At 37.3% G+C, this 12920-nt stretch overlaps 2 protein-coding genes across 2 annotated transcripts in view; both read left to right on the top strand.

Annotated features, from left to right (window-relative positions):
* LOC107707567 (toll-like receptor 7) overlaps positions 1–4087 on the top strand; it is a 4399-nt gene extending 312 nt beyond the window's left edge. Inside the window, exon 2 of the mRNA XM_016511632.1 lies at positions 947–4087. Coding sequence (XP_016367118.1) covers positions 947–4087 — 3141 coding nt within the window. The remainder of the gene's footprint in view (positions 1–946) is intronic.
* A 2722-nt stretch (positions 4088–6809) lies between these two features.
* LOC107707564 (toll-like receptor 8) lies at positions 6810–12355 on the top strand. The gene is made up of 3 exons (XM_016511629.1): positions 6810–6904; positions 7348–9951; positions 11906–12355. The coding sequence occupies exons 1-3, from the start codon at positions 6902–6904 to the stop codon at positions 12353–12355; spliced, it is 3057 nt and encodes a 1018-aa protein (XP_016367115.1). The 5' UTR covers positions 6810–6901.
* Positions 12356–12920: the final 565 nt, after the last annotated feature.

The raw sequence follows: 12920 nt of genomic DNA, 5'->3' as shown, positions 1-12920 counted from the left end.
ATTCAGAACAACTTTGTTTGCAAGGGGAAGTTATGTTGTTTAAATATATCCACTCTCACTTTTGTTTGTAATTTTTTTGTGGTTTAACATTGGTCAATAACACCTGTTCTTCAAGTAGCACAGGGTGTACAACTTGACAAACCAGCAAAAGTACTGAACAACAAGTCACGAACGTCAAAAAAGAACCACAGGTCTGATGAAGATGGTGAGTAATTGAATGTTTATTTCATTTACAGTATTCAGCTCTCTCATATAGTCATCATGTCTCAAAACAAAGATGCTCTGAGGTAATTACAGCAAGTGCATTTTTCTTAATATGCAGCTAATATATTCATAAAATGTTCGTTTATTTCCTGAATGTTTGAAAATGTGTTATTTTCATATATTTAAAACTGTGCCAGAAATATCAGCTAAACCAAAATCTCTCTCTCTTTTTTTTTTTTTTTTTTTACATTTTGTGCACGGATTTGGGGGAAAATATATGTAGTGGAGTTACTGTAAACATGTAAAATGTGTTAAACAGGGTTACGTAAAGATCTGTGGGCAAAACACATTTAGTCATTTATCAAGTTGATTCCATAAATCTGAATCCAGCTAAATGTAATTTAACACAGATGTAGCTCTTAATATCATCATAATAATTATCCATTGCTATAGCTCATAAAAAAAAAAAAAAACATCATACACTCTTATGGTGCCTTTTCAAAATATAATATGTACCATTTAGGTACAAATATGCACACTTTAGGGGTACATAAGACACAAATGTATATATTTTTGAAAGAGTGCCTCCCTAGTGTCAGCTATTTGCCTTTTTTCTGAGAGTGCATAATGAGTGCATAAGTTTGTGAATGACAATTACTGTATGTAGACCCATGAAACACTAACCGAAATTATTGTTTCATCATTATTCTAGATTTTAACACACACTATCTTCCTCTTTTAGATGACAGAGAAGACATTCATCATCTTTGCGGGTCTCATCTCTTTGTTGGATGCAGCCGAGTGGTACCCCAAAAGTCTGAAGTGTGACGTTTCTCTGGCTAGTAATGGGAGCGAGGTCACAGTCAACTGTACTGAACGAGAACTAACCGAAATTCCTTTGGGAATCCCAACGAATACCACCAACCTGACCCTAACGATCAACCACATACCCCATATTACGAACGATTCATTTCACAAACTGCAGAACATCACTGAGATCGACCTGCGCTGCAACTGCGTACCAATCAAGGTCGGGCCCAAAGACCGCGTCTGCACCCAGAGCTTGACGATTGACAACGGCACATTCTGGAAGCTAAAGAACCTCAAGTCGCTTTATTTGGATGGTAACCAGCTGTCCAGCATACCCAAGGGCCTTCCTCCCAACATAGTGCTTCTGAGTCTCGAGGTCAATAGTATTTATTCAATCCTTAAGGAGAATCTGACAGAACTGACGAATATCCAAACACTGTATCTCGGCCAGAACTGCTACTTCCGGAACCCGTGCAACACATCATATTACATTGAAAAGGATGCGTTTGTGCAGCTTGACAAGATGAATTTGCTTTCTCTGAAGTCTAACAACTTGTCCTACATCCCCCACCAACTACCATCCAGCCTCAAAGAGCTGTACCTGTACAACAACAACATTCAGACAATAACAGAGATGGACTTTCACAACCTGACGGAGCTGGAGATACTGGACTTGAGTGGGAATTGTCCACGTTGTTATAATGCACCTTTTCCCTGCGTTCCATGCCCAAATAATGCTCCCCTTCAGATACATCCAAACTCCTTCAAGACCCTGAAGAACCTAAAGACTCTTCGGCTTCATAGTAATTCTTTAACACACATCCCTTCAGAGTGGTTTCAAAATCTGACTCAACTTAGTCTTCTAGACCTCTCAAGCAACTTTTTGGCTAAGGAGATAACATGCACCTCCTTTCCTTCGTTGTTGCCTAATCTGGAAGAGTTGGATCTGTCTTTCAATTACGAGCTCCAGGTGTATCCTACATCCCTCAACCTTTCAAGATCATTCCATCACCTTAAATCTCTGAAGGTCCTAAGAATCAGAGGGTATGTGTTTCAAGAACTCAAGCAGGAAGACATCCAACCGTTGGCTAATTTGAACAAACTGGAGCTCATTGATCTCGGCACAAACTTCATAAAGATAGCACATCTCAGCGTCCTGAGGAACCTGAAAAGTTTCAAAATCATCAACTTGTCCGACAACAAAATCTCAATGCCTTCTCAAGGAGAATCTTTGCTTTCTAACCACAGAGAAAACCATTATAGTTCTCCAATGTCGCAAGGTGCACAGTACCACAATGGAGAAGTGAAGGATATGCACTATTTCCTTTATGACGAATATGCACGCAGCTGCAAATACAAAGACAAGGAACTCTGGATTTCAAGTCCTTTCAACAACGAATGTAGCTCCTTTGGAAAAACATTGGATATTAGTAGGAATAACATATTTTTCCTTCATTCTAGATTTTTGGATCTTGATGAGCTGAACTGTCTGAATCTCTCTGGGAATGCCATGAGCCAGAGTTTGAACGGTTCTGAGTTTGTCCAGTTGAAGAATTTACAATATCTAGACTTTTCAGACAATCGTCTGGATTTGATGTTCTCTTCAGCATTTCAGGAACTGAGCAGCCTGGTGGTTCTGGATATCAGCCGTAACAGCCATTACTTCGTGGCTGAGGGTTTGACTCACATGCTGAATTTTACAAAGAACCTGGGTAAGCTGAGCAAATTAATCATGAACGATAATCAAATCTCGACATCTACCAACACTGAAATGGAGAGTTTTTCTCTGGAGCATTTGGAGTTTAAAGGCAACCGTCTTGATATGTTGTGGAGAGACGGAGACACGAGGTATGCCAACTACTTTAAGAAACTTTTGGCCTTGAAGTTTTTTGATATCTCTAGCAACAACCTGAACTTCATCCCGCTAGAAGTTTTTGAAGGTCTTCCAGACACCCTCACAGAGCTGTACATTACTAACAACCGGTTAAAGTCATTTCATTGGGAGGGCCTTGTGAACCTTAAAAACCTAAAACTGTTAGACCTCAGTGGGAATCACCTGACGGATGTTCCTGCATGCTTGTCTAACTATACAAAATCAATCGAAACTCTGGTTCTACACAAGAACAACATTGTAAAACTGACTCCCAATTTTCTCAAGGATGCATTCAGCCTCAAGGTCCTGGATCTCAGTTACAATCGCATCCAGTTCATCGATGAGTCGAGTTTCCCGGGAAATGTTATAGATCAGCTGCAGACCCTTTACTTGAACAACAACCGGTTTGTGTGCTCCTGCAATGCCACGTGGTTTGTCCGATGGATCAACCGGACGTCCGTGAACATCCCACGCCTTGCAACAGATGTCACCTGCGCTTCACCAAGTGCCCAAAAAGGTCAAAGTGTGATTTTCCTCAACATCCAGGCCTGCCAACACAATTCCTTATCCATCATCCTCTGCATTTTACTGACATCTGTGATTCTTAGCATCCTCATGCTCACCATCTCCAGCCATCTCTTTCTTTGGGATGTTTGGTACATCTACCACTTCTGCTTGGCCAAACTCAAGGGATACCGTCGGCTTTCCTCCAACAGCACCGTCTACGATGCCTTTGTTGTCTACGATACGACTGATCCAGCCGTTCACGAGTGGGTCATGCAAGAGCTTCGCATTCACCTGGAAGACAAGGGCGACCCGGGGATGCAACTCTGTTTGGAAGAGCGGGATTGGGTTCCTGGATGTCCCCTCATTGAAAACCTTTCCCAAAGCATACAGTTGAGTAAACGCACTGTTTTCATACTGACCGGACGATACATCAGGAGCGGCAGCTTCAGGACAGCATTTTATTTGGCCCACCAGCGACTCATGGATGAAAGGAATGATGTTATCGTACTGATATTCTTGGAGAAAATGCCTTGTCATTCCAAGTACCTCAAACTGAGAAAGAGGTTATATAAAAAATCAGTTCTCGAGTGGCCGAGGAATCCTCAAGCGCAGAGGTACTTCTGGTTCAGTCTCAGAAGTGTCATGGCAACTGAGAGTCAGCAATACAATAAACTCTTCCAGGAAACTCTGTGATCGGGACACACTCCATGGACTCGCTGACGCATTTGAAGCTTTAAAGCTGTATTTCTGCATTTGAAAGCTTCTTGGGTAGCTGACACATATTTGGAAAGTTGACTTGCAGTCCTGCAGTGTAACATATTGTGCTTCAATTAAAACAGCATTTTGCTTATTCTTTTATTATGTATGCAGATTTTATGACCATAAAAATGTTACTGTTATTATTATTATTATACATACTCATGGCAGTGTTCTTTTATTATCATTGCAATACTATTATATTCTACTAATACTTTGAGTTGGCTTTTATTTTTATGTTCTTTTTTATTTTAATTTTAAAGTTTTATTAATTTTGTCTGTTTTTGTCTTTTTTTCAAACATGTCTATATAGTTTTTAATTTATTTCAGTTTTTTTGTACAATTTTAGTATCATATTAAAACTAAATGAAAAAGAAAAAAAATAAGCTTTTAATTAAGCATGAAAAATATTTCTAAAATATAATAGCTTAATTATAACATTTTTAATTAAGCTTTTTAAATATGAAAGTTTTTAAATATTTTACTTTATTTCTGTTTAAGTTTATTTTACCAGTTTATTTTTTTAAAGGTTTTAGTGAACTATGAAAACCCTGATTCATAGGTTTTATGTAGTAACAGTTTTGTGCTAATTTAAATAATTTTATGCTTACTGTAAATCCTTACAGTCATTTCACCAATCAGGATGCTAATCAGGTTTTTGTTGTTGTTTTAATGTTGGTTTTAAATGCCCAGGTCAAATTATTGTAGTCTTAAATTACAGTTAAATAACAGGTTTTTGTTCAATTCTGTCCTCCAAACTAAAATTCCAGCATCATCATATTTTGGAATATTTCTGTTTTTCTGGAAGAATGGATTTTCAAATCATGCTAACAAATCAATGTACAGTATTAAGTATATTTCAGTTTATTCAAAAATTAAACGCTGTCTGCTTTTCCCATGGTCTCCAAAGACATGTTACCCAGGGTCATCGTGGGACCGGAATGAAAGTGATTAAAATAGAAAACCACAGCAGCGTGTCATTGCCTTAAATATGAGGTAACGAAACAAAAACTGTATATTCTTATATATATACATGTACATAAGTAGCCTTAATCTATGGGTAAACTACATTCACCTCTCTATCATGTCACAAAAACATACAGAGAATATATGTACATGTGTTAATGAAGGTAAAAAAGTTATACAGTGCCGTAAATAATAAGAATTTACTTAAATTTACTTAAAATATAATTAATTTTAAAATAATTTTAATGCATTAATTTTGCTTTTCAATGCACCCTATAATGCACTGAGTGATCCCATAAATAGTTGCAAGCTGTTTTAAAGGGGTCATATGATGCTGCTAAAAAGAACATTATTTGGTGTAATGAAATGTGTTTATGCAGTTTAAGGTTAAAAAAACACATTTTTTTCCACATACTGTACATTATTGTTTCTCCTCTATGTGACGTAGACATGCGGGGGCGTGTTGGAACAAGCCGTTTTAGGTAGGCGTGGTTGACTCTTAACTTTTATAAAGAATATCTTTGGATTTGAGACTTTAGTCTTTGCAACTTTACAGATCTTCTTTATGCACCAAGAGCTTGTAACACTTCAAAGAGAAAGGAAAAATTTAAATCGCATCATATGACCCCTTTAAAACCTTGTAATGCTTATATTATACAGTATTCATTGTTACACCTTTACTGTAGAAAGTATAATGCATTGAAACATTTGACCAATTTCTAATGTAATAAGGAATCTACAAATATTATAATGCATTTTAACTTTGATCAAAACAGTTTATGACAAGATATAATTCATTAAAATATACATTATGAATACTTTTATAATGCATTATGCATAAAGGCTTTAAGTATTACCAAATTTTCGTCATAATAATAGTGCAAATTCCCATTATAAAAGTGCATTTTATATGCTATTATACTAGTTCCATTTTGCAGAGAGTATGCAAATAGGCAATCTGTCGTTCTGCCCAAATGAATAACTTTAGAAAAATGCTGTTTATTAAATTTCAAGTTTTAAAGACGAAGTGTGTAATTTCTGTGGTAGAAGTGTCACCAAACGGAACTGCTAAAAATAACACTAAAACAGCTTTACAGTGACCACAGTGTCAGTGTTTCATTTTTATAAGGAAATAAACCTGCAAATGGTTGACTTACAGTGACTCTGCACATTACAGTGGCATATAATGATTCTTGATATGGGAAACTGTTCTTACCACTGAAAAAAATCACTTCACCTTTAAAATAATGTTTCCATATAGATACAGATACAGATAACTTTTAAAGCAAGCTGAGTATAAACCTGATTTTGAAAACATTGGGATTGTGTCTTGAAAATAAATTATTATTTGGGCATATACAAAGGACTCTTTTTTATTTCTAAAGAGAGCACCTGTAACATTTGTAAATGTGCATGTGATCTGTGCCATTGCGTCCCTGAGAAGGAACAATGTGCAGAACTTCCTCACTTATACTGGCAACTGACAAAACCACTTTCATCTTTGTGGCTGCACTGATCCACACAGCAACCAGTAAGATGTGACTAATGAAAAAAACATCAAACAAACAGCATTAAACAGAAACTGAACGATTTATATTAGTCAGTGGACTGCCAGGTGCCGATCAAAAGCAGCATTTAGAGCTGTTAGTGTTAAAATAATCTTCAACTGTTAAACCAAAACTTCCTGTTTCCTAAAAGCAACTGTGTGCGCATTACCAGACACCGCTTATTTTGGATCTACGCATTGCATAGCTTGCACCGGGACATTACATAGACACTGCTACCATGGTAAGGAAGTGCACTTCATTACATTAATGAGCTATTATTTCTCTTTCCTATGGTTATTCATTATGTATGATTATATAATTGATTTTTAAAGAGATGAGCTTGGTTGCAAGTTTATGGCTTTTATAGTCTTTTGCATACGCCGTTCATGGTTACAAAGACAAATGCATGTCATGAACATAAAAATGCATTGCTTTAATCATTTTGGTATAGTTCACCAAAATTATAATTTTTTTGATTTTTTTGATTTGCATAAAAAATTGCTCAGTTTCACTTAAAACTAGACGCCTTACTCTTAGACTTTTGCATATGCTGTTCATGGTTACAAAGACAATTGCATGTCATCCACAAAAGAATGCATTATTTTAACAAGCTAAAAATGTTTTTGTCACAATTTGTCTTATTGCTCAGTGACGTATAACAGCTCTGTGTTTCATATCCAACAGATGATAAAATTAGACCTCTGGCTCATTATGACACTGAAGATCACACTAACCCTTTGTCAAATGGACACGGCAAATCCGAAGAACCAACCCTGTGATATATATGACAATGTAACCGCAATGACGGTTGTGGTTGACTGCCATGGACGTAGACTCCAACTGGTGCCAAAGTTCTTACCAAACACAACCTCCCTTGATCTCTCCGAGAACAAGATCAAGAACATAACAGCAGAAAAATTCCAAGACCTGGCAAATCTGACCAATCTAAATCTGAACTGGTTGAATAATAATCATGAGGTTCTTGTTGGCGCTGGGGTGTTTTCGAATATGACCAAGCTACGTACACTGGAGCTCAACGGGGTCGGACTAAAGGACGTACCAAAAGATATTCCAAAGAATCTGCAAGAACTAAAGCTGGTTGAGAACAAGATCACCCGGTTAAACTCAACATCCTTCAGGCATGTGCAAAATCTGTCACTCATTTACCTTTCGAGAAACTGCTACTACTGGAATCCTTGCTCGAGTTATCACATAGAAGATGGAAGTTTTTCTGTCCTGACCAAGTTGAAACACCTTACTTTGTCTTTTAACAACTTAACTCAAGTCCCCAAAGGATTGCCTGTCTCATTGATGAAACTTGAGCTTGCTTCAAACAGAATATCGTACGTCGGAGAGCATGATTTCCGAGGACTCGACAATCTGATAAGTCTAAATATCCAAGGGAACTGTCCACGGTGTCATAATGCTCCATATCCATGCATTCCGTGTAAAAATTTTTCCATTGAAATTCATCCACGAGCCTTTGCCGGCCTCGGAAACCTGCGGATTCTGCACCTTGCTGGAAATTCGATCGAGAAAATCGATCCTACTTGGTTCGCAAACATCTCAAAGCTCGAGGAACTCTACCTGTCGTTTAATTTCTTGTTCAATGCTGTTCAAAATAATGTTTTCTTGAATAATCTGCCACTGCTGACAAAACTTGATCTCTCGTTTAACTACGCTCTCAAGGCTTACCCCCCCACGGTTAAAATATCGCCCAGCTTTGCAAACTTGACCTCGCTGAGGACGCTGCACCTTCGTGGATTGGTTTTTCAAGAAATCCAAGAAGACACCTTCAGCTCTCTGTTTGGTTTACAAAATCTGTCGGTGTTGGATGTAGGAATAAACTTCATTGTCCGTGCAAAAGCGGAAATATTTGAAAAATTTCAACATGTGAAACTAATCTATCTTTCGGAAAACAGACTTTACCCGGAGTTGCGTAAAAATGCGGGCGTTGGTTTAAAATCTTCATCCATGATGCCCTCGATGTCAGAACCTTATCCTAAAGGCAATTCTTTCGTCATTCCAAAAGATCTTGTAAAACCAGAGTGCTCCGCCGCCGGTCGCGTGTTGGATCTCAGCCGAAATAACCTGTTCTTAATTACTCCTGAACAGTTTCAGCCATACGGGAACATATCTTGCCTCAATCTCTCAGGAAATGGCTTTGCCACGGCTCCGAATGGATCTGAATTCACATCGCTCCCAGACCTCAAATATCTGGACTTGTCCTCCAACAGAATTGACCTGGCATACGATTACGCCTTCCGAGAGTTACAGAGTCTTGAGGTGCTAGATCTTAGTGACAACCCTCATTACTTCACTGTGGAAGGTGTGACCCTCAATTTGAACTTTCTCAAACATTTGCCCTCTTTGAAAGTATTAAATATGAGCTACAATAGCATCCGTACGTTAACCACCAAAACCATGTCAAGCAAGTCTCTTCAAGAGCTGCAATTCCAGCACAATAGCCTCGGCAGGATGTGGAGGTTGAAAGACAGAACCTACGATAGGCTATTCGAAGACTTGACCAATCTGACCTATCTTGACATATCCTATAACTACATTGAGAAGATCCCTTTTAGGATTCATAAAAATCTTCCCAAAAGCATTCAAAGGTTGCGATTAAGCCACAATCACCTGACAAACGTTAGTTGGGAAATGTTGAGACAATTCCCTCATCTCCGAGAGCTCATTTTAAGTTACAACAACATCCTTAAAATATCTAGTAACTTGTCAAGCGATGTTCCTTCTTTAGAGTTCCTTGATCTGCGGCACAACCGAATATCCCAGCTTTCCAGTGGATTCCTCCAGGGAGCGGTAAACCTAGAGAGGCTTGATCTCAGTCGCAACCACCTCATAACCATCAACCAGTCCACGTTTCCATCTGAAACCGAGATTTACCTAAAGATGCTGTGGCTCAGCGGCAACCCTTTCCACTGCACATGCAACCTGCTTGAATTCGTTCTGTGGATTCGCAAGACTGACGTGAAGATCCCCAGATTGGTGACTGCAGTGACGTGTGCCATGCCTGAAGAGAGGAAAGGTGAAGCAGTGATAGAATTTAAAATTACAGAATGCATTGATGACCAGTTGGCATTTCTGGCGTACTTCTTCTCCACTTTTTGCATTATATGCACCACTTTCGTGGCCGTCGCAATGCACCTTTTCTACTGGGACGTTTCCTACTTATTCTACTATGTGAAAGCCAGATTTACTGGGTATCAGCAACTGAGCTCTGACAGCTGCATCTATGACGCCTTCATCACCTACGACACCAAGGACACACAGGTGGAGTCACCTTTATTTATTTTGCATTTACACAATACAGATAGTATCAGAGCACAGTAATAAACAGGAAAACAACAGAATCAATGATGCAAATTTCATTAAATATGAGATGTATTTTAATTTTGCTGTAAACCCAACTAACATCAAATGTTCTCAAAACATTCTGGCAAGGTTATAAGCAAACATTCTTCCAGTAACATTGATAGAATGTTCATTCAAAGTCATCTGGTCTTTAATAATGTTCTCAAAACGTTAGTACAAAAATGTTATTTATACATTGTTCATGGAATGTTTTTCCTGAAACCTTTGTCTAACATATTTGAAATGTTACGACCAGAAGACATTCAAAAGTAATGTTCCCATAATGTTTGCGAAATGATAAAATGAAATGTTCCCTTATCGTTAACATAACCAAAAAAAAAAGGCATATTAAGAAAGAAAGAAAGAAAACTGGGTATTTTGAATGTTTAGAGAACATTCAGATATAACATTTTCATTACTTAATGGTAACAGTAGCAAAATGTTAGAATATTGGAAAAAAATTTGTTAGCTGGGAATCTGCTCTAAAAAGACAATAACAGGAAATATTCTCAGAATGCTCTGGCAAGGCTCTCTCAAATTTATGAACGAATGTTCTTCCAGTAATGTTAACATAATGTCCGTTCACGGTTATCTGGTCATTAATAATGTTCTCAAAACCTTAGCACAAAAACATTGTTTATATTGTACATTGTTAAAGGAACTTTTTTTGAAACATTTTAGTTGGATGTTTGGTCTGTTTGTTTTATTTTACTTTACTAACTACTTTTCAAAATGTTCAACATTTCAAAAAGTAACATTCTCATAATGTTTGTAAAGTAATACAATGGAATGTTTCTTTAATGTTCACATAACTAAAAATAAATAAATAAATAAAACTAGATGTTTTGAACGTTCAGAGAACATCCAGGAATAAGGTTTTCATAACTTTCTTGGATGCAAAACGTTCTTAAAACATATTTTTGGGGAAAAGTTCATTGCATCGCTTGAAGAACCTTTTGAAGCACCTTTATTTTTAAGAGTGTAACAAGAAATGTTCTTAGAATGTTCTGGCAAGGCTCTCTCAAAGTTATGAACAAAATTTCTTCCAGTAATGTTAATATAACATTTGTTCACAGTTATCTGTTCTTTAATAATGTTCTCAAAATGTTCTTTCAAAAACATAATTTGTTCAATGTTTTTTTTTTTTTTAAACATACTGTATAAGTTGGACATTCATCTAATGATTTTTAAATGCTACTAATTGTTTCAGAACATTCAAAAGTTGCTAATTTAATAATATTAGCAAAAACCAAGAAAAAATGTTTTTAAAACATTTAAAATCTGGACACTTTGAACATTCAGAAATAATATTTTCATAATGGTAATGTTATTGAAACATTCATAGAACATTTTTACATGTTCTTATAATGTTCATTCACGCTATCTGGTCTTTAATAACGTTCTCAAATTATTCATGAGTCTTTTTCGTGGAATGTTTTAGTTGGTTGGTCATCTAATGTTTTTAGTTTTTTTTTAAACTTTACTATTTACTACTTTTCAAAATGAATGACATTCAAAAAGTAGCGTTCCAATATTGTTTTTTTTTTATTATACAGTGGAACATTCCCTTAATGTTTTTGCTAACCTTTGCACAAACAAGAAAAACGTTTTTGAAATAATTAAAAAAATGTCTGAGAACATTCAGAAATAACGTTCTTATAGAAATGTTATCAAAATGTTTTTAGAACATATTTTGTTAGCTGGGTGTCATTATTCAGCTCAGTGTTGATTCAGTTCAGTTCAATAAGTTCATCAATCCTAAAACGAGTCCAGTCCAACTATGAGCATCTCTACAGAAGACAACAGTGTCGTTATTCAGCCAGATTCAGTTCAGTGTTGATTCAGTTCAGTTCAATGAGTGTGGATGTTGCAGGTGTCCGACTGGGTGCTCAATCACCTGCGAGTGCAGCTGGAGGAACAAGGCGAGCGATTCCTGCCCATTTGCCTGGAGGAACGGGACTGGATTCCCGGTTCTCCCGTTCTGGACAGTCTGACGCAGAGCATCCAGCACAGCCGCAAAACCGTCTTCGTCCTGACCGAGTGCTACGTGAACAGTGGCTCCTTTAAGCTGGCCATCTTCCTGGCGCACCAGAGGCTCCTCGAGGATAACGAGGACGTGATCGTGCTGCTGCTGCTGGAGCCCGTGTTGCAGCACTCGCATTTTCTGCGGCTGCGGAGACGGCTCTGCGGGCGCAGCATTCTCGAGTGGCCGCATTCACCGTCCGCCGAAGCCTGGTTCTGGCAGTCGCTGCGGAACGCCATACGAGTCGACAACCAGGCCATTTACAGCGACCTCTACAGCAGATATTTCACCACTAAGTAGGAGGAGCGATGCATAAAACTGGTTTGAGCTAGAAACAAAATTAATACCATGTTAGTTACAGAAACAGAGCCCTGTGGCAATTTGTGTACTGCATAGATTCAATTCACGCAGTAGAAAGCATGAATCTCGATGGAATGATTATTTTATTATTCTAGATTCTGTAGCCTATAAAGTGAAAACAAAGAACAAAAGTAAACAAACGTGCACCAGAAAAGTTTTTTTGTGTGCACTTTTAATCTAAAATAATACTAATAAATTGTTTTCCAAAAGCCATGGTTGCTTAAGTGAGGAAAAATAAAGTACAATTCACAGACTGGGAGCTAAAAGGTAATATTCAGAGAAAAAAAAATATTTTAAGAGGTTTTTGAAAGAAAATATCACTTGTAATGCAATCTGTTGATTTAACATTCAATCCAAACTTTTTCTTTTTGCACACAAACACATAGGAAGACGTGAAGGAGCATTTAACAAGGAGCATCTATTTTCCTAATTTTCTTGTTAGTCTTTTTTTTTTTTACTGTACAATTTTGAAATTTCTAATGGAAAGGAGCTGGACTCGCATGAT

This window comes from Sinocyclocheilus rhinocerous, unplaced genomic scaffold, assembly GCF_001515625.1.
Source record: "Sinocyclocheilus rhinocerous isolate Xijiao unplaced genomic scaffold, SAMN03320098_v1.1 scaffold1919, whole genome shotgun sequence".
In the NCBI taxonomy this organism is placed as follows: Eukaryota; Metazoa; Chordata; class Actinopteri; order Cypriniformes; family Cyprinidae; genus Sinocyclocheilus; species Sinocyclocheilus rhinocerous.
Note: the sequence above shows the minus strand (reverse complement) of the source record. Positions and strands in the feature narration are given on the sequence as shown.